At 35.9% G+C, this 25,588-nt stretch overlaps 1 protein-coding gene across 2 annotated transcripts in view; it reads left to right on the top strand.

Annotated features, from left to right (window-relative positions):
- Positions 1–25,588, top strand: part of LOC113085839 (copine-5-like) — a 65,850-nt gene that overhangs the window by 28,764 nt on the left and 11,498 nt on the right. For both annotated transcript variants that reach the window (XM_026255274.1, XM_026255273.1), the window contains 8 exons: positions 4,498–4,561; positions 8,148–8,251; positions 8,466–8,570; positions 14,243–14,284; positions 14,583–14,658; positions 18,387–18,440; positions 19,433–19,494; positions 25,515–25,561. In XM_026255274.1, coding sequence (XP_026111059.1) covers positions 4,498–4,561; positions 8,148–8,251; positions 8,466–8,570; positions 14,243–14,284; positions 14,583–14,658; positions 18,387–18,440; positions 19,433–19,494; positions 25,515–25,561 — 554 coding nt within the window. The remainder of the gene's footprint in view (positions 1–4,497; positions 4,562–8,147; positions 8,252–8,465; positions 8,571–14,242; positions 14,285–14,582; positions 14,659–18,386; positions 18,441–19,432; positions 19,495–25,514; positions 25,562–25,588) is intronic.

Genomic DNA, 25,588 nt, shown 5'->3' with positions numbered 1-25,588 from the left:
TGTCAAAAAATTTGACAGCTACGAAAATCAAGAGTTAGTGGAGAAAGTTTCTTATCATAGTAACTTGCTATTTAAATTTATGTAGCCAAATAACTTTCAAAAGTTTGGGGTCAGTCATTTTTTTAAAGAACTTTTACTTTTATTCACAAAGAGTGCATTAAATAGTTTATAAGTGAGAGGAAAGACTTTAAAAAGTTAGTAATGATTTCAAATAAAAGCAATTCAAAAAAACTTGTTTCTTCAGCAACTTTAAAAATTGATCATGGTTTTGACAAAAACATTAGGCTGTTTTAAACTCTGACAATAACAAGAAATGTTTCTTGAGCAGTAAATCAGTATATTATAATGATTTCTGAAGAATCATGTGACACTTAAGAATGGAGTAATGATTATATAAATCCAGCTTTCCATCACCGACATAAATTACATGTTAAAAAATTGTAATTGTAATTATATTTCACAAAATTAATGTTTAATATTGTTGTGATTTCTATACCAAGAACCCTTATTAACACTATCCGCACATGAGAGAAGTCAGTCCAAACTGACAGTGTCTGTATTCTTACACTAATCATTCCACATTGCATTTGACGGCTGAAAATTTTTCATTTTCTGCCAATGTGAACCCTAACAAGTTTAGATGATTTGGCTTGTTTCCAGGCCATGATATAACTTCAATGGCACTACTGTATTCAGATCAATTTTATTTATTCTTATAGCTTTTTCAATTTAAGCTAAATGAAAGGAAAATTAAACTCTGGTGAGTTTGCATTAATAAGAATAACAGTGTGCTGTGTTCAGTGTCAGCTGAAGGCACCAAGGGGTTCAGATGTTTGATCAGACGCTAATCAATTGGAAATGCAGCAGGGAGAGGCGTGAGCGCCATTGATTTTGCTCTTCTGCAGAGCACAGCTAACACACAGTGTTAAAGGAGACATCGGATGCCTATTTTCCACAAGTTGGTATGATTCTTAAGAGTCTTCATGAAATGTCTGCAAAATACTTTGGTTAAAAATTCCTTAATTGGTTGTGTAAAATAACACCCTTTTTTCTTGTCAAAAACAGCTTTGTTCACAAAAAGCCATTTCGGCGCATATCACTTTAAATGATAATGTGCTACTGCTCTCCCCACCCCTCTCTTGTGTTTACATCAAACTACAAAACATATGGATTGCTTACGTGACATTATTGTCACTTTAGTTGCTCAAGCACAGAGAAAATGGTGGACAGTGTACAATGGGCAAAAGGAGGAAATATGCTAATACGGGACAGTCTGTCAGTGGACATGGGCGGGGCTTGAGCAGTATGATGTCATTGTGCTCAGAAACTCAAAACGATTTGACAATTGAGACTGTTTCGTTTTTTGGAGGATTATAAAAGGAGTGAATTTATCCACACGCTGCTAAGACACATTTATATACAAAATTTTCATCCGATGTTGCCTTTAAAAGCCACTTTCCAAATAAACAAATGGCGACACCATTGTTGTTTGTAACATGAAACACGTCACACAGAACCTCATTTCAAACGGTTTCATCATTTTTTATTCTCCTGTTGCAGTGAATGGTTGTACTGTATGTACAGCAACCTGTGAATGAATATGGTGATAAAAGATGGCTCCACAAATAGTTGTCAGTTTGTTCATGTATTTGCAATTACAGTGCAACATGTTTTAATATTACTGTCAATTGTTCACTGTCATCTTTGTGGTGATTTGGAAAGCAGTCTCTGAGAGCACCAATCAGGGTATGACCCTAGAAAATGAGTTGAACTCCATCAGTTAACCCTGTTTACTTGGTTCATGTCCAAGAATTGGATCAAAGAATTAGTTTGGCTCAACATCTTTCCACTCTGTCATTGATTCAGAGGTAAATTACAGACACTACAGAAAAGTCACTGGAGAACTCATAATAACAAAGCATAGTTTTTTTTTCTTTAGTAAAGAAGTAGTTTGTGAAACAATAGGTTTCATCTAACAAGTCCTCTCTAATACCTGAGGGAAAAACATGAGCAGCAGCAAACTCTGACCTTTCTAACCTACATTGTGGAGGTGAGACTGAGGCAGTTCAAAACAACTACGGTGATCCAGCATCTTCAGAAGGTTAATGGGGAAATTGGCCTGAAATCCATCGTCTATCTGAATTATTCACCAAGTGTAATTTATTTTTTTTACTGAAGTGTCTCCTAAAGGCAGAGGGTAAATTGCTCAATCTCTTGTCCTGAGGCCAAAAGCTCATTTTACACTTTTCAGTGGAACTGGTCTGCTTTTAAGTGTCTTAGCTTTTAGATTATGAATGTGTTTTCCACTAGCCCTTAGAACACAAAGCTATTTAAAAATAGCAATATAATATAATATAATATTTTATTTAACTAGGATGCATCAACATTTACATTAAATATATAATGTTACAAAAGATTTATATTTCAAAGAAATGCTGTTCTTTTGAACTTTTTATCAAGGCTAGAACATTTGTGGCCACAGAAAATAACTTTCTTACAAGTAGCATGTAGCTAGATCGGATCATAAAAGGGACATTATTATTATAAGCGGGGACAGAATCAGAAATTTGTGTAATTTGTCCACACAAGATTTATTAACTAAACACTAACACATAACTAGTCTAAACAAACAAACAAACATACAATCACTCATACATTGGGGGAAGGTCAAAAGAGACTGAATGCATGAAAGCATTAGAGCAACAGGGCATGAAGCTATGAAAAGAGTCAGTTAACCACTTGAGTAAAACCATCAGTGCTGTTTTACAATGGGGTCTACTAGGGCTGCTCCGATCACAATTGGCCGATCGTTAATGCGCATCTCGTCAGTAAAGCCGGTTCTCTAATCAGTGGTAAATTCTCTCAGGTGCGTGATTTCACATATAGCAGCTGTTACTGCACAGAGCCGTTGTTAACTTGGGAGAATGCCAAATAAATGCTGAAAATGAAGTGGATTTGCGCATCTTCTCAGTTAACAATGGCTCTATGCAGTAAAAGCTGCTCTATGTGAAATCACGCACCTGAGGGAATTTACAGCTGATTAGAGAACCACCTTTACTGACGAGATGCGCATAATGATCGGCTGATAGTGATCGGAGCAGCCCTAGGGTCTACAGCTTATACTAACCTCTGTTTTGTTTAGTTAAATGTATGATACCTGCATTGCTTTGGCTTTTGACGAGTCTCCAGATGCAGTCTCAGATGAAAGTCTTGATGGTTTTAAGGTTTGGTGGTGTTGGAGTTGATATCACGTTCTTCTGGATTTAAGGAGTGATGAACTCCAAAGTTTCTGACTCGTGGTGATTGGAAGTTTCTTACCAGGTGGAAAGTGAAGAAGAGCTAAGAGAGCCATTAGCTGAGATCCAAGGATCAAGAAGAAGTGTCTAGCTCATCTTCCTCATCTAAAAAAAACACAGACTGGCAGTGTTGAGGCCTGCCAGGATGGCAGCGTCGGCTCTGTGACCAGAGGACAGGAAGGGGATGAGAGAAGCGTGAAGAGACTAAAAAGCGAGGCGGGTCACTGATGTGAAGCCTTTTAAGTTCTATGGAGGTCACACCTCTTTGGGGTCAAAGAGCCAATAGTGACTTGCACTTTTGGAGGGAAAATTTATGATTCTTTGCCTTAGAGCATGGTATTTTGCATACGTAATTGGATTGGATTTTGACTCCAAAACTGTTAAAGTTTCTTTGATCACTAACATGTTGCATGCGTATCAACATATGAAAAATATGAATTCAAAAAATATGAATTCAAAAAGACCAAACATGGTATAGGTGAGGCTATATTAACTAGTGATCAATCATAAGCATGCATAAAACAGTATTCAATGCACAAGACCATATACAAGAAGGTAGTGATCATACACAATGACCTGGGGATATACATGATATAGGGAAGTCATAGAAAAATGTGTCTATGAATTAATGAAAGATGTCAGAATGTGTCTGTATTAGAGAGAATTAATTAGGGGGGAAAATTCTCTCAACATACTTTTAGGGTGTAAAGTTTATCGAATCTGGTCGAGGTCCCCTGGTTACCATGGTAACACATAGAAGGGTCAGCATTAAATCCTCTACTTAAGTGTGCACCAGTTGATGTCTAAATTTAGGATCTTGTGTGATTGACAGAAAGAAACTGGTATGAATCAGCCAAAGATTTAAGCTTTACCACATCCTGAACACTTCCTGAGGCTGAGGTTTATTTTAACACTTGATGGTTGCTGTTTGTTGACTGTACAGGATGTATTCAGGGCAAAACAATGATCTGAACTCAAATATCTCGTTTTTGTCAGCACACAACATGACTGTGATCTCCACCTCCCCAGTATACCTTCTCTGCTTTTGAAAACTGTTCTGGTATTACTATTCTGAAATTCGGCTGCTGTTATTTGAAGCCATCTGCAGTCATGAAATATCTTATATATAACTGTAATTATATGGGAATTAGGTCATTATTAAGAGGATTTCTTTTCACGCTAAACTGTGTGCACTTTTCAGTGGCATCCCTGGGAAGAATTGTGGTACCATTATTCTCACCGCAGAGGAACTCGGAAACTGTCGGGTAAGTCAGCAGTTTTATTTTATCCTCCAAAGAAAAGTTTTACTCATAAATAAGTTTTTTTCAACCCCTTTTCACTTCAAAATGATCGCAACTCTTCAACAATGAAAAACTTTACTGACATGATTCACTTTGATAAGAAAGCTGACTGTTATACTCTTGAGTTTAGACTCCCTTCACTGCCATTCACTGCCTGGCAGCCAAATACTGTGTCTATGTCTGAAATAAAAGGGTAACAACATTTGAACACCAAAGCCACCTTTAAATACTTTAATTTCCATCTTGCTGACAAAATGTTATTAAAACCTAAATAATGGACTGACAGAAGCCATGGTTTTTATAGTCACACATTTGCATCATTATTTAATACTTCTAATATTCATTATTAACCATCTTTTACACTGGCCATTTACATTATTCTGCTTAACTAAATAAAGACCAGAGCATAGGCTTGATGGAGAAGCAGCTGAAAAATGACTGAAGTGAAGATCACTGGAGCATTGCCCTTTGGGTACTGTTGGAGCTTTTGATCTAATACACAATGAAGGCTTTGTTTGCCTCCCTTGTTCTTCTGAATACTTTTAGCTGCTATTTTAAGACGCGCTCTTATTGAACCAAAGGGTCATGAAATTGGCATCAAGGTTTTCAAGGAGGAATGATCACACAGTGGAATGCTGCAGCAACTGGTCTCACAGCTTGAGTGTAAATGGTCTTAAAATAGCTTTGAAAAAATCAAAGTGAGATATGGATTATGTGGCCTCTCTGAACCAGTTCAAGAGTGATGACGTCTCCCCCTTAGAAGTCCCCTTCTAAGACCTGTGTGCTCATAACATGTTTTGTTAGATTTGCATTGATTATCTGGCCCTAAGCATCTGGAGAAGACCAAGTATCAAGCATTTAATATTCTGCTTATGCATTTGAAACCTGTTCTGACGTCAGTCTTGATTTCTCTTGGACCAAAGGATCTGATATAGTATCAGCGAATAGCACTAGATGGATATGATGAGAGGGATCTTATAAAAAGGAGCGATGGCTTGGAACAATGATTATCAATAAATTGTATATCATTTCCTGAATAATTATTTTTATATACCATATAAAGCCATATAAATATATATACAAAATATTATTTAAATAATTTTTAACAAATATTTAATTAATAATTAACAATTTAAACAGTTCAATTTAAGGCTACATATAACATTTTAAATATGATTTATTGCAACAAATAAAAGAAAAGAAAAATGTAATCTGTAATGATGCTAATTGCATTTTCATGAAAGTTTTGAATTCTTGCTTCATTTCAAGTCAGACAGATGTTAATTTACAAACCGCTTTGATGGATTTATTCAGTTTGTTCAGAGTAAAGGAGTTGAAAAACTCCTTTTAAATTCTTTTGTGGAATTCATTAAAATAACTTAAAAGAACTAAAATACTTATTTGTTTCGACTACAATAGTTAGCCAGCAAAGACAAAGAATAACATGTTTTATGTTGCAGTCCTCAGTTATTTTATTTCATCATATTCTCTTTAGACTGCATGGTAATGTGATTTAAAATCAATTTAAAATAATAAAGTAATTAAGTAAAATAAAGTAACAATATAGTATATTTCATTTCATTTCAAAATATAAGCATTCAATTTGTAGATTTAATGGAGGAGGTTGGAAAAAAAGTTTCTATCTCCCTCCCATCTCTTTATCAAGTCTTACTGGAACGTTCCAGTTTCGTCCCTCTGTCTAGTAAAGTTAACTCTGTCACTGGTGATAGTACTCATTAAATCACTGAAATAGCAGTGCAGAGTAAATTACAGCTTTTCCGAGTTGTAAATGGCTATGTTGCACTGACTACAAGCTCAAACACACAAAGGACTGCTCATTTGAGCCATCTATTGCACACACATGCAGCCTCACTCAAGCTCATTTGAAATGCTCAAAAAGCTTTTCCCCTCTGTGAGAGTAATATATTGGTACATCTGCTTCATCTATATATATATATTTCACATGGTAGATCAAAAGATTTTACAGGATGTTATGAAAGGCTGGGTTTTGATCAGGTACATGCAAAGAACAGCTATGAGGAAATGCACCGTGTGGAGACGAATCCTCCGCTTAATAGCAGGAATGAGGTTTGCAAATATCTTCAAAAGTCTGTCTCTTTCCAAGAAGTTACATAGATGAATCCCATTCAGAAACCAGATAAAACCTGCAAATCCAAAATAATGAATGAAATGTTTCATCTCTGAAGGAAATTGTGGCCAAAGACAGGCAGCTTTAGCTGTGATGTGAAATGCTTTGACTGGCTGTCATTTATAAAACTAACTATGCTGTCATTTAAGTTGTTTACTGTTGCTGAAGAAAGAATTGCATCCACTATAAGACTGACGCTTGTGCTCGATTGCTCATAGAAAACTAGCATAGGTTAATATTTTTAGTTTTCCTCTGCCGAAATGGTTTTGAGCTCAAATTAATCTTGCCACTAAGGTCTTTTCATGGGATCATAATCGCTGTGAATGCTTGGTTTGAATGGGGCTGTTAATCATGTGCAAAGTCCTCCACACACTGTGGTTAAGTTTTAGTCAAGAAACAATTCAGGCAATGTGTAATAGAAGGCAGTGCTCCCTCGGCCATTAAATGTAAGGTGAATTGTTGACACTGGCCATGTTCATCAGTGGATATACCATTAAGACTAATGACTTTATATCAGTCAGACCTCACACCCCATACCATTATGGCTAATGAGGGTTGTTTCCATTGTGTTGATAACATCCCTCTGGCCTGAGAAGCCCCTAGCAAGCAGGTTTACAATGATGTCAGTCATTACTGGAGTGTAATTTGCAGTATCAACTGCACATCATGTGAATGATTCCTTTGGAAATGTTCTATATCTCCTTCAATCTCTTCTCTCACTCACTCTTCGTCTCTCCTCACTGACTCAAGCCTACAATTTCATCATTCTCTGAATGGCACTCTAAATGCAAGATAGTGTTTAGCGGCTAATTGGTTCAAATGGAACTGATGCGTGTTGATGCCAGACTCAGATTAACCATTTGGGTCACAAAATACCCATTTAGGGGCCACAGGCGGTTTTTCATTTGTATCCCGAGAAATTCCAGGTAATAATAAAAATGTATGATTCATGTGGACTGTTATTTTAGTATTTTTTATATACTATTGTTATTTATATTGTGAATCCTTTTTCCCCCTCTTTTAATATATCTGTATTTTGCCGCCATGACACCATCTTCACTTGGCTGAAATCTTTTCATTAGCAAATTATTTATTTCATAGTTTCATAGTTAAAGCTTTTAATGGAGTATGAGTCTGAAGCATATGATATAAACTTATATAAAAATATGTGTAAATATACAGTATGTGTCTGTGCTGTGTAGACATGGTGGGGGGTGAATTGTGCTTGAGGGTCCAGAATCTTATCATTCATCTAAGCTGCACAAGAAAAAGCAACGTGCCTCTGATTTCATTAGATTTAGCTGTTCTCTGCTCTATTTCCATCTTTTACCTTCCATTTTCCTTCCCTTTCCCCCTTGTTCTTTGTTTCTTTCTCTCTTTCGTTCTTTCTCTCAATCTCAGGACTGTGCATCAATGCAGTTCTGTGCGAATAAGCTGGATAAGAAAGACTTCTTTGGCCGCTCTGACCCGTTCATGGTGTTCTACAGAAGTAATGAGGACGGAACGTAAGTTAGCTGTCTTTCTCACTCTAAGGCACAGACAGGAAAGCGTGTCTTCTTTTTTTTTTTTTTTTGATGTCTTAAGAAAATTGTTCAGGCCAATAAAATTCTCTTAGAACTCACTTAAGGCTTACAGTGTGCAAACTAACTGTGATCAAATATAGTCATGCAATGTTTACTGCTTTGTTTGAGTTTAACATCTTTGTTTTTTGTTTCTTAGGTTCACTATCTGCCATAAAACTGAAGTGGTAAAGAATACACTGAATCCCGTCTGGCAGCCGTTCACCATTCCTGTCAGAGCGTTGTGCAATGGAGATTATGACAGGTGCACTCACACATACACACACACACACACACACACACACACACAGACATACATGTCAGCATGTACTGATGCTTGTGTGCCTTTCGCAGTGTTAACAGCTCTCGTTCACTAACAGTGCATGTGCGCAAAACCAGTGGGCAAAAGCTTTCACACAGTAATGGATTTGTCTATTTATATATAAATATATATATTTTTTAGATAAAACTCACATATAAATCACAGAAATTTCCATATATTGTATTTTTACATATTATGTTTTTGTTATTTTTATTTCTTTTGACAAAATTTGTAAATAGATATTTAAAAAATGATACAATTAATAATAGTAACATATATTCTATTATATTCTATTCTATTCTATTATATTATATTATATTATATTATATTATATTATATTATATTATATTATATTATATTATATTATATTATATTATATTTGTCATGTAAAAAAATTATGTACTTACTTTTTCAGAGTAACAAATGTGTTTGAAGCAGTCAATCACATGTAGTCTAGAACTATATAAAGATGTTTAGTATATGTAGTTGGTTAAGCGTGTATTATGCTAATGAACCTGTGGGTACACGCTTCCTTATTTAGAATCATTGTAGCAGTAAGGATTTAACATTACAATGAGGAGAAGTGCCCGTTTATGTGCATGCAGTGTTGATGTGTGTGTTGAGAGGAATCGTGTCCGTGTGTTCTCTGATTCGGTTGCACGTTGAGACCAGACTGCTGGTACTCATTGCATCAGCATTATTTGATCACAGACAGCCCTGTTCACAGTTCTGCACTGTTGTGATTTATGTGCTCTACAAGGACACATTATTTTTCCTTTGTACTTTCTGTGTAGCAGATATTTGTGTGTTTGGACTGCACTCTCTTTGTTGGTCTCCACAGGTCTCAGTACTATCCAGTGTGTGTCAATCAGTTTGTTGTGTTCATAAATATTTGGTAGGCTATACTTTTGTGTGTGTGTGGGGGTGTTCATTTTCATGGCCCAGGTGAGGTTTGCAGACATGTTGGCAGCTGTGTGTTGTCTGAGAGCTGTCATAGCCGATCAGGACACAGGGAACAGAACCACCTGCCACCCAGTCCCCACCTGGCCTCTGAACCCGTGCGTGGGAAAGAGATGAGCGAAAGAGAGCGAGAAAGAGGAAAGGGAAACTACAGCTGTTGTGGTGCTGTGCTAATTATTACCTGCTGCAATGATGCCAGCAGAGAGGAGTATTTATATTGCGGTTAGAAATGTCTGTATTTAGAGTTGTATGTGTTATACAGATCCTAATATATTGGATTTAAGTCAGAATAGGGTCAGTGTGTGTCAAATTGCCCAAACTTCCAAAAATATGGAATGACTAATAGAAATAGAAAGATGGCAGTATCATTGTTATTTTTACACAGAGATTTGTTGGTCTGAGAGTCAAATCTGTTGACTTTAGCAATCTGCTGCGTTAAATGCCAATGGTAACAGTTCATGCAGTTTCCATGCCTCATTCAATGAAACCTAAATCGAGAAGTATTAAATATATGTGTATTTTTTCCCATTTTTGAACTGTGACCATTGGCATATAATGCAAAAAAGGATTGCTAAAGTCAACAGATTTTACTGATAGACCTATCATAATTTTCCCCTTTAATCTGGTACAAAATAGTGGATTACTCAGTAAATATTTATTCATTGCATTTAATATTTTGGCTTTCTTCTTCATGTATGTATTCCACCAGGAAAAAAAATTGTCATGCAATGACTGGGAAAAGGCTAAGCGTATGATATTTTTTAAATTATTTGATTCATTTGAGAAACATCACATGTGAAAAAGTGCTGCTATACTGATGATAAGCTTAGGTTGTGCTGATACGGTCCAAAAGCTCAAGCTGAGTTAGTTTTCAACAGCTGTGACCATCAGTGTGCATCTCCTGGGTGTTTGTCTCTTTCTTTTCACAGAGACAAATGCTTTTGTGGCATCAGGTTAGCAAAGAGGGTAGCGTCTCCTTCAGGGGTCTTAAACAAATGAGAGCAAATTTGGTTTGATTGACATGAGGGGAAGCCATAATTTGCCCATAGTGTCACAACTAATCTGCATCTGTCTGTGATCTTGGGGAGAGACAGGAACAGCACTTAACCCTGTCAATCAGCCACGCTCCTGAGGGAAACATCTTAGACTTTACAGAGAAAAATACTGCAGGGCTTCCTGGTGTATCATGCACCTCTGGCTGGTTGGTAGGGAGTTGTGGAAGTTGTTTTTCTGTAGAATGTCTTATAAAATAGTTATGTTAAGCAGTGGAGTTTTTAGTCTATAAAAGGGCGTAGAAATTCTAATCAGACTAAACATTTTCCTATATTTTTCTAGTGTTTGTTTTGAATTGTGAAGAATTTTTTTTTCTATAATATCTTTTCATTATTTAAAAATATACGCTACTGTTCAAATGTTTGGATTTGACAAGATTGTCTTTGAAAGAGATGTCCGAGCGCTGCATTTATTTGATTAAAACAGAAAAAACACTAATATTGTGAAATGTGCTGATTTGAAGTCCAAGAAATATTTTTTTATTATTATCAATGTTAAGAATAGTTGTTCTGCTTAATATTTTTGTGGAAACTATCATCTTTTTTCAGGGTTCTTTTAAAAAAAAAAAAAGACATAATTTGTTTGAAATAGAAATCTTTTGTAACAGTTTAAAGTCTTTACTGCCACTTTTGACAAATTTAATACATCCTTTGCTAAATAAAAGTATTAATTCCTTAAGAAATCTTACTGACCCTCCAAAATTGAACAGTAGTGTATATAATATAATCATTTTCTCCACTCTAGTTTATTGTTGTGTAATATATTTCAGAGTAAACATAAACTAATCTGTGATTGGTCACTTACATATCACTCAGACTCTTGGCTAGAACAAGCTTCTTTGTGAACTGGACCTTTTGCTATTTAGTTGAAATTCTGTGAAACTGTCGGTTGCCTGTCTTTAGGGAATCTGAGAACTGATAGACAGGATGTGGGCCATATGATCTCTGATGAATCTGCTGCATCTGTTCTCTTACACCAGAGCTGAACCAGTCTGCTTTACCAGCAGATGGAGAGTTTCCCCATGCACTCTATGGAAAAGCTCAGATGAGGCTGTGTGTTTAGGTCCGTTCTTTCATTCCAACTCAGATGATGCTTCTGTGCCTTTGAGATTTCATTACTACCATTGCAGAGTAAACAACAAGCAAATGATTCTAATCAAACAACTGTACAAAATCATCATTTGCATCCTATGATGGTGGATATTCTTTTCTGATTTACCATCACATTTCCACTTTTCTAGCATAATCATGTGAAAAAATAAACAAGTACAGACAAGGACGGGCAGGCATGAATTACCATCAACCAGCATGGTTTTTCTTGTGAAGCTTGTTGACCAGTGGAGGCTTTCTGTTTAAGCTTGCAGTTCACCTATAAAAGAAAATGTCAACAGTTATTATGATGCCACTCTTTATAAAATGTATACAAATAAAATCATATTTGAAAGAATGTGTCAGGTTTTTTGAATTGTCCACAAAATGAAATTCAATAGAACCCAATGTTGTCTTGTCATTTGCGCCGTGGACACAAAAGTCAAAACATTCTTTAAAATATTTTATTTTATGTTCTAGATAAGAAAGTCATACAGATTTTGCATGCAAAACACAACATACAGTTGCGATCAAAATTATTCAACCCCCTTGACCTGCAAGACATTTTGCTGCGGTGAACAACATTTTATGAAATCAATTCAACACATGCAACAGTAAAGTATTAGAGAAAGTTTGTTAATACACTTTTGAGTGATTCTGAGAATGGAACATTGATGAATCATGATAAAATTCAAACTGGCTCTAAACATTCATGTTCAAAATTATTCAACCCCCTTTGCGCAGAATCTTTTATTCTTTAAAATCACCAATAAACGCTGTCTGTAAATGATTAGAAGCTTCTGTCACCTCTCTACTACAGTTTTGGCCCATTCCTCGCATGAAACCGATTCCAGATCACTGATAGTCTTTGGTTTTCACATTGCCACTGCTTTCTTCAAATTCAACCATATATTTGCAATGAGAATTAAGCCTGGAGACTGAACAGGCCACTTAAGAACATTATATGACTGATCCCTGAACCAAGCAGAAGTAGATTTGGATGTGTACTTTGGGATGACTGTCCTGCAGGAAAGTCCATTGATAATCAGCTTCAGTCTTTGCAACAAAGGCATCACAATTCTTGTCAAAATGGCCTGATACTTCAAAGAATCCATGATTTTGTTCATACAGTTGTGATTTCCACTTCCTGCTACAGTAAAGAAACCCCATAACAGGACTGATCCACCACCAAGTTTGACAATGCAGATGGTGTTCTTCTGCTCATGAACTTTGCCTGTTTTGCAGCAGACATACCGCTGATCCGTGGGTCCAAAAAGTTGCAGTTTGGTCACATCACCCCATAAAACATTCCTCCAGAGCTCCACAGGTCTATACAAATAAATTTTATCAAGTTCAAGATGGCCTTTTGTTCTTCTTGATCAAGAGGTGGTATTCTGCAAGATGTCTCAACAAGAAGGCCATACTTGTCTAGTGTTCTTCTTACACGCTGCATTGAAATGGTTTCCCTCCTTTCATCGGGTCATCTTGCAAGTCTTTGGCTGTACATTGCAGGTTTTTCTCAGTTGCTCTGATTAAATGTTTTATGATACTGTGCTTTTTCTTCAACACCCTCAAAGGTTTTCTGGTAAAACACACTTTAAACTTAGGGAATAAGGCTGAGAGCTGTGTCTCTAGGAACTTTCAATGTCTTGGAAATCTTCATATAGTCTTAGTCTTTCTAAAGTAATACAATATTTATTTCATTTCCCACCATGCAAATAAGTGATTTAAAAACAGCAATGTTTAATAGGGGTTGAATAATTATGACGTAGCAGTATTATTAAAAAATCTTATAACTCAAAAATATGACATTATATATTGACAATATCACTTTTAATATGCCAGTGAACCGTTATAGATGCAATTTTTATTTTATCCTGGATCTTCAGAAAAGCTTGTATTTGTAAAGTACTGCCGTCTCTAGGGGGTTGAGTAATTTTGATTGCAACTGTACATTAAGCTAGTTATTAACAGGGAAGAAGAATGATCGGCTGAATTGTGTAATCTTTACAGTGGCCTGTTTTTTATTCATTAATTTGTATTGTAACTGTAAATTCAAGCACATCCCTGCATTTTGTAATAACAAGAGTGTTACATGCCTTGGTGCCAAATACCGTTTAGAGCTATTACCCTCAAAAGCCATTTTTATTAACGAGTCTACAAATCTCAGCCGCCTCTGTACAACTGATTGTGTTAACTTGCTTTGAACAGAATGAGTTTATAATTATTCAAAACTTCAGATTTAATTATTGTTTAAATGAAACTCGCCTGCGTCCTGTCAGGTGAAGTGACGCTCCACGGCTGCTCTGTGTCAAAGCCCGAGAGTTCAGTCCCTGCCGACCGCTGTTTAATTCAGAGTGCACTGTCTGGATAATGGCCTGTAATTGGTTGGTTTTAGCATGGAGATGAAAACCACAGAGAGAGCCTCTCAGCCCTGTTTTAATCAGAAAGCATCCATCAGTTCAGCTCGGAGTCTGAAATATCGCAAACCATGTTCTGTTTTTCATTTTTCAGGTCAATTAAAGTGGAGGTGTATGACTGGGACAGAGATGGCAGGTAGAGAAACATTCACATTTGTTTTTTTTCCCACACTACACATTTATGTAATATATTCTCCTATGTATGTATTTGGTACACCCTACACAAAGGCACTTCTTTTTTTCAAATCATATTTTTAACTCGATAACGTAGCTGCAAAATTTCCCTCTAGCTTCCTGCGGTGCTGTCAGCTCTGCTGTAAAATGCCTGGCAGTAACAAATACTGTTCACTCCAGATCTTATAAAAAAAGTTCAAATCCATCTATCTTCATCATCACAGACCGTAAGAGTCTCATTGTTGTTCTTTGTGCTTCAGTCATGATTTTATCGGGGAGTTCACCACCAGCTACAGAGAGCTCTCTCGTGGTCAGAGTCAGTTCAACGTGTACGAGGTGAGTTCACTGAAGCAGATACTGATCCATTGATCACCAGAGGCTTTATTGTATTCAGATAAAAGAGTGATTCTAGATTCATGAATTTATGGTGTCAGAGAAGAAATAAAAATGTTTGTGTATGTAAGCTTAAATTTGTTTGTTTTTTCACCGATAAGTTTTATAATTTTTGTTGCTGTTGTTTTATAATGATAAAATATATGCATTATATAAAATGTGTATAATATGTTTATGTAAACATTTTACCTAATATGTATGGGTATATATGTATACAGTACCACTTTGTGAACCCCTTGCAGAATCTGTGAAAATTTGAATAATTTTAACAAAATATTAGAGATCTTACATAATGCATGTTTTTTTTTTATTTAGTACTGTCCTGAGTAAGATATTTTACATAAAAGATATTTACATTTAGTCCACAAGACAAAAATTCAATTAAATGTGTTTTTGATCTAGATTTAAACAGAGAGAGTGTGTCTGAACCCCGAAAATGATCAGGAAGGCTATTCCAGAGTTTGGGAGCCAAATGTGAGAAAGCTCTACCTCCTTTAGTGGATTTTGCTATTCTAGGTACTACCAAATGTCCAGAGTTTTGTGACCTTAGGGTGCGTGATGGGTTGTAGCGTGGTAGAAGACTAGTTAGGTACGCAGGAGCTAAACCATTTAGGGCCTTATAGGTAAGTAATGATAATTTGTAACTGATACGGAACTTAATAGGTAGCCAGTGCAGAGACTGTACAATTGGGGTAATATGGTAATATTTTCTTGACCCGGTAAGGACTCTAGCTGCTGCATTTTGGATTACCTGTAGCTTGTTTATTGACGAAGCAGGACAACCACCTAGAAGTGCATTACAATAGTCCAGTCTAGAGGTCATGAATGCATGAACTAGCTTTTCTGCATCAGAAACAGATAACATGTTTCGTAGCTTGCCAATGTTTCTAAGATGGACGAATGATGTTTTTGTAATATGGGAAATATGGTTTTCAAAAGAAGTTGCTGTCTAATATAACACCCAGATTTTTTTACTGTAGAGGAAGTAACAATACAATACTATGGAAACTAAACAAGAGTCCCTTGTTTGTTCTGAACAGTTAAACTGAGCACTTTCTTCAGAAAAATCCTCCATGTTATGCAGATTCTTTTGCATATTTGAACCCTTTTCAGCAGTGACTGTATGATTTTTGAAATCCATCTTTTTACACTGAGGAGAATTGACTGTTTAGAAGTAACAAGGGACTCGTAAACAACCATCACAAAAAAAAAAAAAAACAGTCATAGATCATCCAGGTAACCACACACCGTATTAAGACCCAAGGGTTCACAAACTTTGGAATGGGGTTATTTGAATAATTTCAGCAATTTTTTTTTTTTGTCTTGTGGACTAAATGTAAAAAATTTATGTAAAGTATCTTACTCAGGAAAGTACTAAATAATAAATAACATGCATTTTGTATAATCTCTCTTATTTTGTTAAAATCACCCACATTTTCAAAGATTCTGCAAATCACAAACACAAAAGGGTTCACAAACGTTCAAGCGGCACTGTATATGTATGTGTATATGTGTGCCCCTGGACCACAAAATGAAATTGAAAGATACATATATGAAGATTCGTCGATAAATAAGCTTTTCATTGATGTATGGCTTGTTAGGATAGGACAATATTTGGCTGATATACAATATCTGGAAATCTGTAATCTGAGGGTGCAAAAAAATTATAAATATTGAGAAAAATCACCATTAAAATGTTCCAAATGAAGTTCTTAGCAATGCATATTAATAATCAAAAATACGTTTTGATATATTTACAGTTGGGAATTTACAATATCTTCATGGAACATGATCTTTACTTAAATACCATATAGAATTTTTTGGCATAAAATAAAAATGTATGATTTTGACCCATACAATATATTCTTGGCTATTGCTTTAAATATACCCATGCTCCTTATTACTTATTAGCCCAGCGGTGGGGTCAGGGGGTGGTGACTGGTGAGATGTTCTGCAGGAGTGTGACAGTCCCAGTGGTGTGCTGAAAGGATCTGGGGTTTCCTGGGGATTGAGTTGGACAAACAACACTAGAAGCTGCGGTGTCGGTTCAGTTAAACCTCAATCCATACAAATCACATCATCTGTGTCCTGGTTTCCAAACTGTTAGCTAAGGTTGAAGTTCTTAGCAATGCATATTGATAAACAAAAATTACGTTTTGATATATACAGTGGGGAATTTACAAAATATCTTCATGGAACATGATCTTTACTTAATGTCCTATTGATTTTTGCCATAAAATAAAAATGTATCATTTTGACCCTTACAATGTATTGTTGTCTATTGCTACAAATATACCCATGCTACTTATGACTGGTTTTGTGGTCCAGGGACACACACACAAACACACACTTTGTGGTTTATGGGAACTCTCCATAGGTGTACTAGTTTTTATACTGTACAAACTGTATTTTCCATTACCAACTCTACACCTAAACCTACCCCTTACAGAAAACTACTGGCAATTTCTGAATTTCATAAACACCGTTTGTATGTTTTTTTTTAAGCCTTTCGTTTCATGGGAACACAGGAAGCGTCCTCATAAACCATGTTTACATTGTAGTACCCTACACATTTGTGTCCTCATAAACCATATATACTAGCACGCACACACACACACACACACACACACCTGGGTTACATGATTTCCACTCATTTTAGGTAATGTATTCAGGCTTCTTTTAAGACAACTACTACTTACTACTACTACTACTATTATTATTATTATTATTATTATTATGTTTTGTTATAATGTTTGTATTATTTTATATAATATTAATAATACTGTAATAATAATGTTTTAATGCTGTGCTGACCATACCGACAACTTGTACCAGCCATGTTGGATATGGTTTTTAGTTAATAATGAACAAAAAAATATGTTGTACATGCATAAACTAATGTTTTATCTAAGAAGCTGAGTTTTCATTTGCACTGAGTTGGATTTTCTTAATATCTGTTCCATGAGAGATTCGGCAAGCAAAGAAAAATTGCACCATTTCGAGTCTCCCTTATTTGCTCTCTGTGATTATCACACTTTGTCTGCCAGCAAGTACAGCAGCGGCAAATGAGTTTGAAAGATTGCTTTTGATGGTTTATGGAAGAGAGAGAGAAAAAAACAATGCGTCCAATGCATGACAGGGTACAAAGCGAGTGTTTATGTGAGAAAGGAGGAGAGAGTAACAGATAGCTATGTAGAGGTGAGGAGTGTGTATAATGTGTTGTGTGTGTGTGTGTGTGCATTAGCCCAGTGGTGGGGTGAGGGGGTGGTGAGATGTTCTGCAGGAGTGTGACAGTCCCAGTGGTGTGCTGAAAGGATCTGGGGTTTCCTGGGGATTGAGTTGGACAAACAACACTAGAAGCTGCGGTGTCGGTTCAGTTAAACCCCAATCCATACAAATCACATCATCTGTGTCCTGGTTTCCAAACTGTTAGCTAAGGTTGCGTATGTAACCGAGCTGAACTGGATTTCTCAAAGCATCTGAACACTTAGATCAGTTGTGTCTTTAAAAGCAAGTGGGACAGAAATGACTGGGAATGATCCAGCAGCAGAGCTCTCAAACTTCTCTTCTTTTGGACAAGTAATGGGTCTAATAAGAACCATTTTCTCTCATTCTCTGTCTCTCAAACACTCCCACGAAATTATGTGTCATTTGTACATTTTCTTTTTCAGGTGGTAAACCCTAAAAAGAAACTCAAAAAGAGGAGATACATCAACTCTGGCACAGTGAGTAGTGAATTTGCTTGCCTAAAATCCTGCACAAAATCAGTACTTTTGTCTTGTTTTCCAGCACAAACATTTAAACATGCTAAACTTACCTTAGAAGTACTACTGCATAACATAAGATTTATTTTCAATATATCTTAAATTAAGTTTACATTTCTTATCACACTGTCAAATATTTTTTTCTTGCTTCAAGAAAATGTAACTAAATTCTGTCATTAGTTATGCCTAAAACAAGAAAAAAGAATATTTGTTCAACATAATAAAAATAATTCAAGAGATGTTCTCTAATAACAAGTTCTCGTTTTTCAGAACAGTGGTACTCTCTCTTTAGTACCATTGTTATTTAAGTATTATTTCTAGATTTATTAACATTTTAAAATTAGCTCATAGAAATATATATTTCTATACATACATATAGTTAACAATAACAGAACAATTTTGCATCTCAAGTGAATTTTGTCCTGTTTCCAGGATGTTTATATCTTTTTTTTACTAGAAAACTAGAGAAAAACACTGAAAACAAAGAGCTTTATGCATTGCATTCACTGCATTCTTACATAGATGAATTTTGTCCAGCTGAATTCCACAAAGACTCTGAACGTCTGGATATTATTCAGATAAATTACTTGAGAATCTGAGATCCGAGTCCCCTGACTGAATAGTGCTTTCTGTTTCATCCTCTGATAAGGTGAGCAGTGAGGAAGTAATATTGGAGGTCCGGGTTGATAACAGTGATTGATGATCCACAAAGACTCTCCGCATTGACTGCCATGAATTGGCTTTGAGATTGTAATCAAAACTCAAATGAATAGTCCATCACCTGTCTTCCTCCCAACATGGAAAGATTCTGGTTGTCTAATGACAGTACTAATGAAAAAGACTGTGTGGCCTTGACAGCTGAGAGAAGAGTCTTTGCATAATGCCATGATGGATTGTTTCGTTGCAGATGTGGTTTGTGATCATATGCTGTTCTTTGTTGCTCAATTACCCAGGTGACACTGCTTTCATTCTCAGTGGAGGCCGAACACACGTTCCTGGACTACATCAAAGCAGGGTATGGACGAAAATACACACAATCACCCTGTGGTGTGTAAGCGTATGTACTGAACAGTATTAAGACTTTTCTAAAATTCTTCTGAAATCACAGTGTCACAACATGTAATTTTTGTAAACATTCTCAGCGGATGTAAAGGTCAGAATCTTGATGAAGCCATCAGGATGTTATCACTGTAATGGCGTCAAACAGCTCATCACACAGCTTTGGCAAGGAGCTACGGTAAACAAGACCTGAGTAACCCCTTAAATGTTAAACCAGAACAACAAACACAGCTATTGTCGTAGCTACTGTAATCAGCATTCAGGGGTTGCCAGGTCCTCTTCAGTTTACACTGATGAAAGGCTGGCCTTGTGCATGGATGCCAGTAGTGTGGAAGACATCTCCGAGCCGTCGACCTTATACTGTGGTCTGATCCATTGATATGTCTGGCATTAGGAAGTATGACCTGCTGTCAACTCTGTGTCTGTTATCTCTGACATAAAGCCTGCTCCCTAAACCTGAAAAATGCTGCACTGACAGGCAGAATCAGGATGTAGGAAGACATCAGAGTATTTCTGAATCCTGCCTGTTAAGATACTTCATTCAAATCAATTTTTAAAGTGAGTGATTTATCCTGTGTGTATACTGAAAAAACAAACAAACAAATATATAAATATAAACTGGTTAAAATAATTTTTTATAATAATAACAAATGTTCTTTTCAACTTTCATTTCATCAAAGAATCTTAAAATATAAAGTAACACAACGGTTTTCAATATGTTTCTTGAGAACCAAATCAGAGTATCAGAATGATTTCTTAAATATCATGAGACACTGGCTGCTGATAATTCAGCCTGGCTGTCACGGTAATAAATTACATTTTCAAAAAGGTTAAGATAGAAAACAGCTACTTTCAGTTGTTACATTTTTTTTCTTAATAATAATACTGTTTTTATAGTACTTTTGATCAAATAATTTCAACCTTGTTGAGAATAAGACTTCTATCAACCCTAAACATTTGAGTGCTAGCATGTAAGTCTATTTATATTAATAAAGTAATTTTAATTGTTAAATAATATAATTTTTGGAGGGGTTTACAGTATTATTTTTATTAAGCATTTTCCTTGATGTTTCTAAAGCTTTTTAAAATTTGTTCTAGATCAATATTGTGATGCAATTCATATTAGATATCCTCATTGACCTATTAGAGAGTAGTTGGTTAAAGAAAGAAAACTGGTTTGCAACCTGTCTGTTTTGTTGAGTGAGTGATGCCTGGCTCTCTGTCTTTGAATGGTTCATGGATGAGATTCAACAATCAGCATAAAATCAGATTCACCTGCTTTATCGGCTGTAATGTGTGACTGCAACAGCAAGCAATTAATCCGATAACCGTGCTTAGTGGCTTGAATGTTCTGCTCTCTCCAGCCTTTTGTGATCCAATATTGATAAGTTCCTGCCATGGTTCCTGTCCCACAGCTAAAGATACTAGTGTGTGTGTCTCATCCTGCTGGAGACAGATATCACCCAGTATCTCTCACTCTGTCTGTCAGTCAGGCTGTGCTGTTTAAGAGATTGAGAGAGGGAGCAACAATGTTTCTAGCTCTGGACTTGACTTTGGTGTTGTGGCCTGGGTGGTTAGTAAAATTACTGTTTTACTGTTTTTGTCTCAATATCTTGTGCTGTGGTACCTCAAAACACAATTGTTCAGCTACCTGTTGGCAAGCATTGCCAAATAGTTTTTTTCCCCTTGTTTTAAACATAAAACCAACAAACAGTTGTGAGGATTACGTGTAAAACACCTCACCAAAGCTGCATTTATTTGATGAATAAACATTAAAAACTGTCAGATTGTAACAATTAAACAATTTTTTTTCTATTTTAATATATTTTATAATGTAATTTATTCCTGGGATGTTAAAGCTGAAATTTCAGCATCATTCCTCCAGTTTTCAGTGTCACATAATCCTTCAGAAATCATTGTAATAAGCTGATTTACTGCTCAAGAAACAAGTTTTGCAGATTTGTAAAAACTCTGATACATTTTTGATACATTTGATGAATAGAAATGTCAAAATAACAGCAGTAAAAATCTTTTGTAGCATTATAAATGTCTTTACTTTCACTTGTGATCAAGTTAATCCATCCCTGCTGAATAATAGTATTATTTCTTTATGAAAATAAATTTGGTGTCTCCAAAATTTTTTAATCTTAAGGCTGTTTAGATTTATTTAGCGAAAAACAAGTGTTTTACAGTTAAAGTGGTTGGTGATTTAATATATTTTTTATTATCATGTATCTACACTCTCAAGAAAAGTAAAAAAAAAATCTGTTTTCAAAATGGACCATTTATGCACTAATATGTATGATTCCGGGATAAATAAGGTACAAAGGTGTGCTTTTTCAAAGGTATCACTCCAGTGACAGCTTTTGCACCTGAGAGTGTTGGGTTTATTAAAATAAATGTGGCAAATGTCTAAAAATATAAAAGAAAGAGGCAGAGTAATAAAGCAAGCGAGAACGTAAACAGTCTATGATCTGTGAGTATCCAAAGACATAGCTGACCTTTCACACTGGAGTAATCTATATCTCTCTGATATCGCCCTGTGTGCCACGTTCAGTTCACACTGGCTCCGATCACTCTGTCCACACTCAAACTGCTTTCTGTCAGGTTTTCACCTTTATTATTTTTCTCCATCAGACTCTGACCTTTAATATTGACGCTGAAAGCAGACCTTTGTATGGATTTCCCATTGCTACATGTTTCATTCACTTTCCTCTTTACAAAGAGGACTATACATAACCCTATTTCGTTCTTAAATCATCATATCCTGGTTCAGAGAGTGAGATGGATTCTCTTTTTACTGCTGCGAATGAGTGAAAGAATCATGTCTTAAGAGAGAAGTTAATTATAGTGCAGGTCATAAAGGTAGCTCTCAGAGTTAATGTAAAATTTAAAACCTTTTTCTGAGGACCTTATTAAATGTTTAATCATGTTTTTGAAAAGAAATGAACTGCATGGAAGAACTTCTGTCTGGATTGTTAATCACATTTACATTAGGCTCAACATTTATTCATAGAAAAATATTTAAAAGAATGTTTAACAGTCTTATTAAACAAACTAGAAACAATCTAGACACAAATGAGATGATTGTTGACAAACTTAGAAGTAAAACAGATTCAATTTTAGAGTAGTATAGCTCAGATTATTTAGTTTTGGAAGAATTTGTTGAGAAATCTTTGACTATTGAGCAGTTAAACTGAACACAGTTTGTGATATTGTTGAGATCTCCTCTGAAACCCTTAAAGGAAAAGATTATGGGGACTTGAGAAACGGTCTCCATTGATCTCCACTATTTTGATTGATCTATTTCATTGCTGGCAAAGTGAAATCGTTAAGATTAGATTTGTGATTCATTTCCAGTGGGAGATACAGTAGAAAGAGACACAAGTACCTTTTCATGGAAATGTGATGCTTTTGATTTTGATTTTTCTTTGTTTTTTTTTTCTCAAGTAAAGCACTTTTTTTTATAGGTGATTAGATCTTTAGAGGTCTCTTGAAGTCATCAGATTGCACTTCATCCTGGGCCAGAGTGAGGTATTGTGTAAAATGTCATTGAAGAACTCATGAGGGGAATCTAGCTTTAGAAAGACACAAGACACTCATAACCATAAAGCGAAGAAATACCAAACTACCGCATTGCAGAGATGTGTGAGTTCATGGATCAAGTTGCACATTAGTACATTTACAAAATATATTTATATAAAAAAATCTGTCAGTGCTTTTTGCATTCATTGGATCAAAAGTGTTAATTTATCATAAATGTAAAACACATTTGTCTGCACTGTTGCTAATGTGACAGTCACAATCCCATCATTCTATATCATTCTAGTCTAGCTAGGGTTTTTTCACTCCTATAGATGACATTCAGAATTCCAGCATTAAGATAAATGTTCTTCATATAAAAGCTCCGGTCCAAAAGCTCTCGGAGGTTTCTTGTCTCCACTAAAGGAGCTGTTGAGGTTCCCGGTATAATGCAGATTAATGCACCAGTCCCAGCTTTGTGCCTGGAGATATCAGTGATAATAAAAATAAATAAATAACCTTGAGATAGACTGGTAAAAGGAAATGAAGATAAAAGAGCATAAACAGTGCTTGTTAATCACTATTGTGCTGCACAACCCCCCCCCCCACTTCCTGTTTATATTGTGCTGTGTTAAATAATAATAATAAAGGCTTGTAAAAAGGATTCAGTTTTTTGGTCCTCAACCAAGGTCTTTGCATAAACACAATACCCCTGTGTTGCATATGAATATGATTTGGCCCGAATCATTGGATTTTTGAAATACATAATTACTCTCTGCTGACCCATCACTGATGAATCAGCTCTTAGGAAAACATCTCGCTGCAGGGGTTGTGTTTGAATGACAGCTGTAGACGCATGTTGATCGGGGCCTTCTTTGAAATGTTTTTTTCCCCATTTCGTTTTTGCGTTTTACCCACTCGCATCAGAGGATAGTGTCTTTGTGTGTGTGTGTGCAAATGTTTCATAAATATTCACTGACTTCAGACTCCATGCTTTCCGACATTCTCGTCCAGAGCTCACTTCTCATTTGCACTGAGAGCACAGAGTTCATGCTGAAAGGGGAGAGCCATTGAGATTCAGATGTTAGATGTCATTATGATATTTTTCAGCGCTTCAGAGGTTAGCTGTACAAGTGTTCTGTACTCCCATCAGCAGCAGAAAAACGTGTTTGTCAGTTCAATTGTGCAGGTGTTCAGATTGTTTTCTGTGAGCTCAGTGCTTTCTGTTCATGTAAAGGCAGATAAAGAGGAAAACAAAAGCAAACTAAACAAAAATGGTCGTTATTCAATTCAATGTGTCATGGCCATTTAAAATGCCAGTATTAACAAGATTTTCACATATTTTCACAATAGATATTGTACCAAAGCAGTTTTACAAAGGATAATGCTTTCTGAGTGAGACGAAATATTTGGACCTATGTATGCTTACGTTTTTATGCTTATTTATTTGTATTCATTTTTTTTATTATTATTATTATTTTTTACATTGTATTGAGATACGACAGTAGAAAACTAACTGGGACATTTTTATTTTTTTGTTTATTTATTTATGTGCCATGGGAGCATTGCTTTAATTCCAGTGAAATTTACAGTATCTTGAACCTGGAATAAACTGAAACAGTGAAAATGAAAAATAATAATACTAATAAATATTTTGTGACTAATAAGTTATTAAATGAAAAATAAAATGTATAAAAATATGCCATTTTTACTTGTAGATTTTGGACTCCACTGTATATAATACACTGATATACATTATAAAATTTCTTCTTTGGATTGATTGAATGAAATTGTTATCCAAAGGGCTGTTTTTTTAAAAGATACGTCCCTGCACTGTGCACTGATGCCCATTGAACTCTAGCTATCAGAATCAGTGGGTAATCACTGGCTCCATACTGTGTCTAGTGAATGTACTGTCCTCCAGCCAGTCTCTCTGCATGATAAGCATCAGTAATCCAGAACTAAACGGGAGTTCCCACTGGAACATAGGAGCATAGGAGCTGTGACCAAATATGTGATGTTTGGCGGTTTTGTATGTGGAATTCTTCCTCGACTGCTGTTCTGAGACCAGTTTCACTGTTGCCCTTTAAAAAATGAGGAACAAGAAGTGGGTTTACATAGATGTTGGATCTGGCCACAAGGCAGAGTTGATTGTGAGGAACGTCTGGCTGCTGAGCGGGTGGTTGGCTGTCTGCCTGTCAGGTGAGAGAGACGACAGTGCAGGGCTGCGGATGGTAATTACACCAACCTCTCGAACAGCGGGAGTGGAAACATTGGAGTGTTTTCAAGCTGGAAATGTGATCTGTGCCACAATTTGGGGTGAATCAGGATCTATCACCTTTGTTAAGCCTCACCCTCAGGTTCTCACATCTGTAATGTGTGAAAATGTCAGCTTATATTGAAATTCTTTCATTTGATATTCTTACGTTCTCCTTTTTCTCTCTCTCTCTCTAGCACTCAGATCCATTTCACAGTGGCCATTGACTTCACTGCGTCCAATGGTAAGGATCATTTTTTTTCAGTGTTGA

This window comes from Carassius auratus, unplaced genomic scaffold (genome assembly GCF_003368295.1).
Source record: "Carassius auratus strain Wakin unplaced genomic scaffold, ASM336829v1 scaf_tig00042427, whole genome shotgun sequence".
NCBI lineage: Eukaryota > Metazoa > Chordata > Actinopteri > Cypriniformes > Cyprinidae > Carassius > Carassius auratus.
Note: the sequence above shows the minus strand (reverse complement) of the source record. Positions and strands in the feature narration are given on the sequence as shown.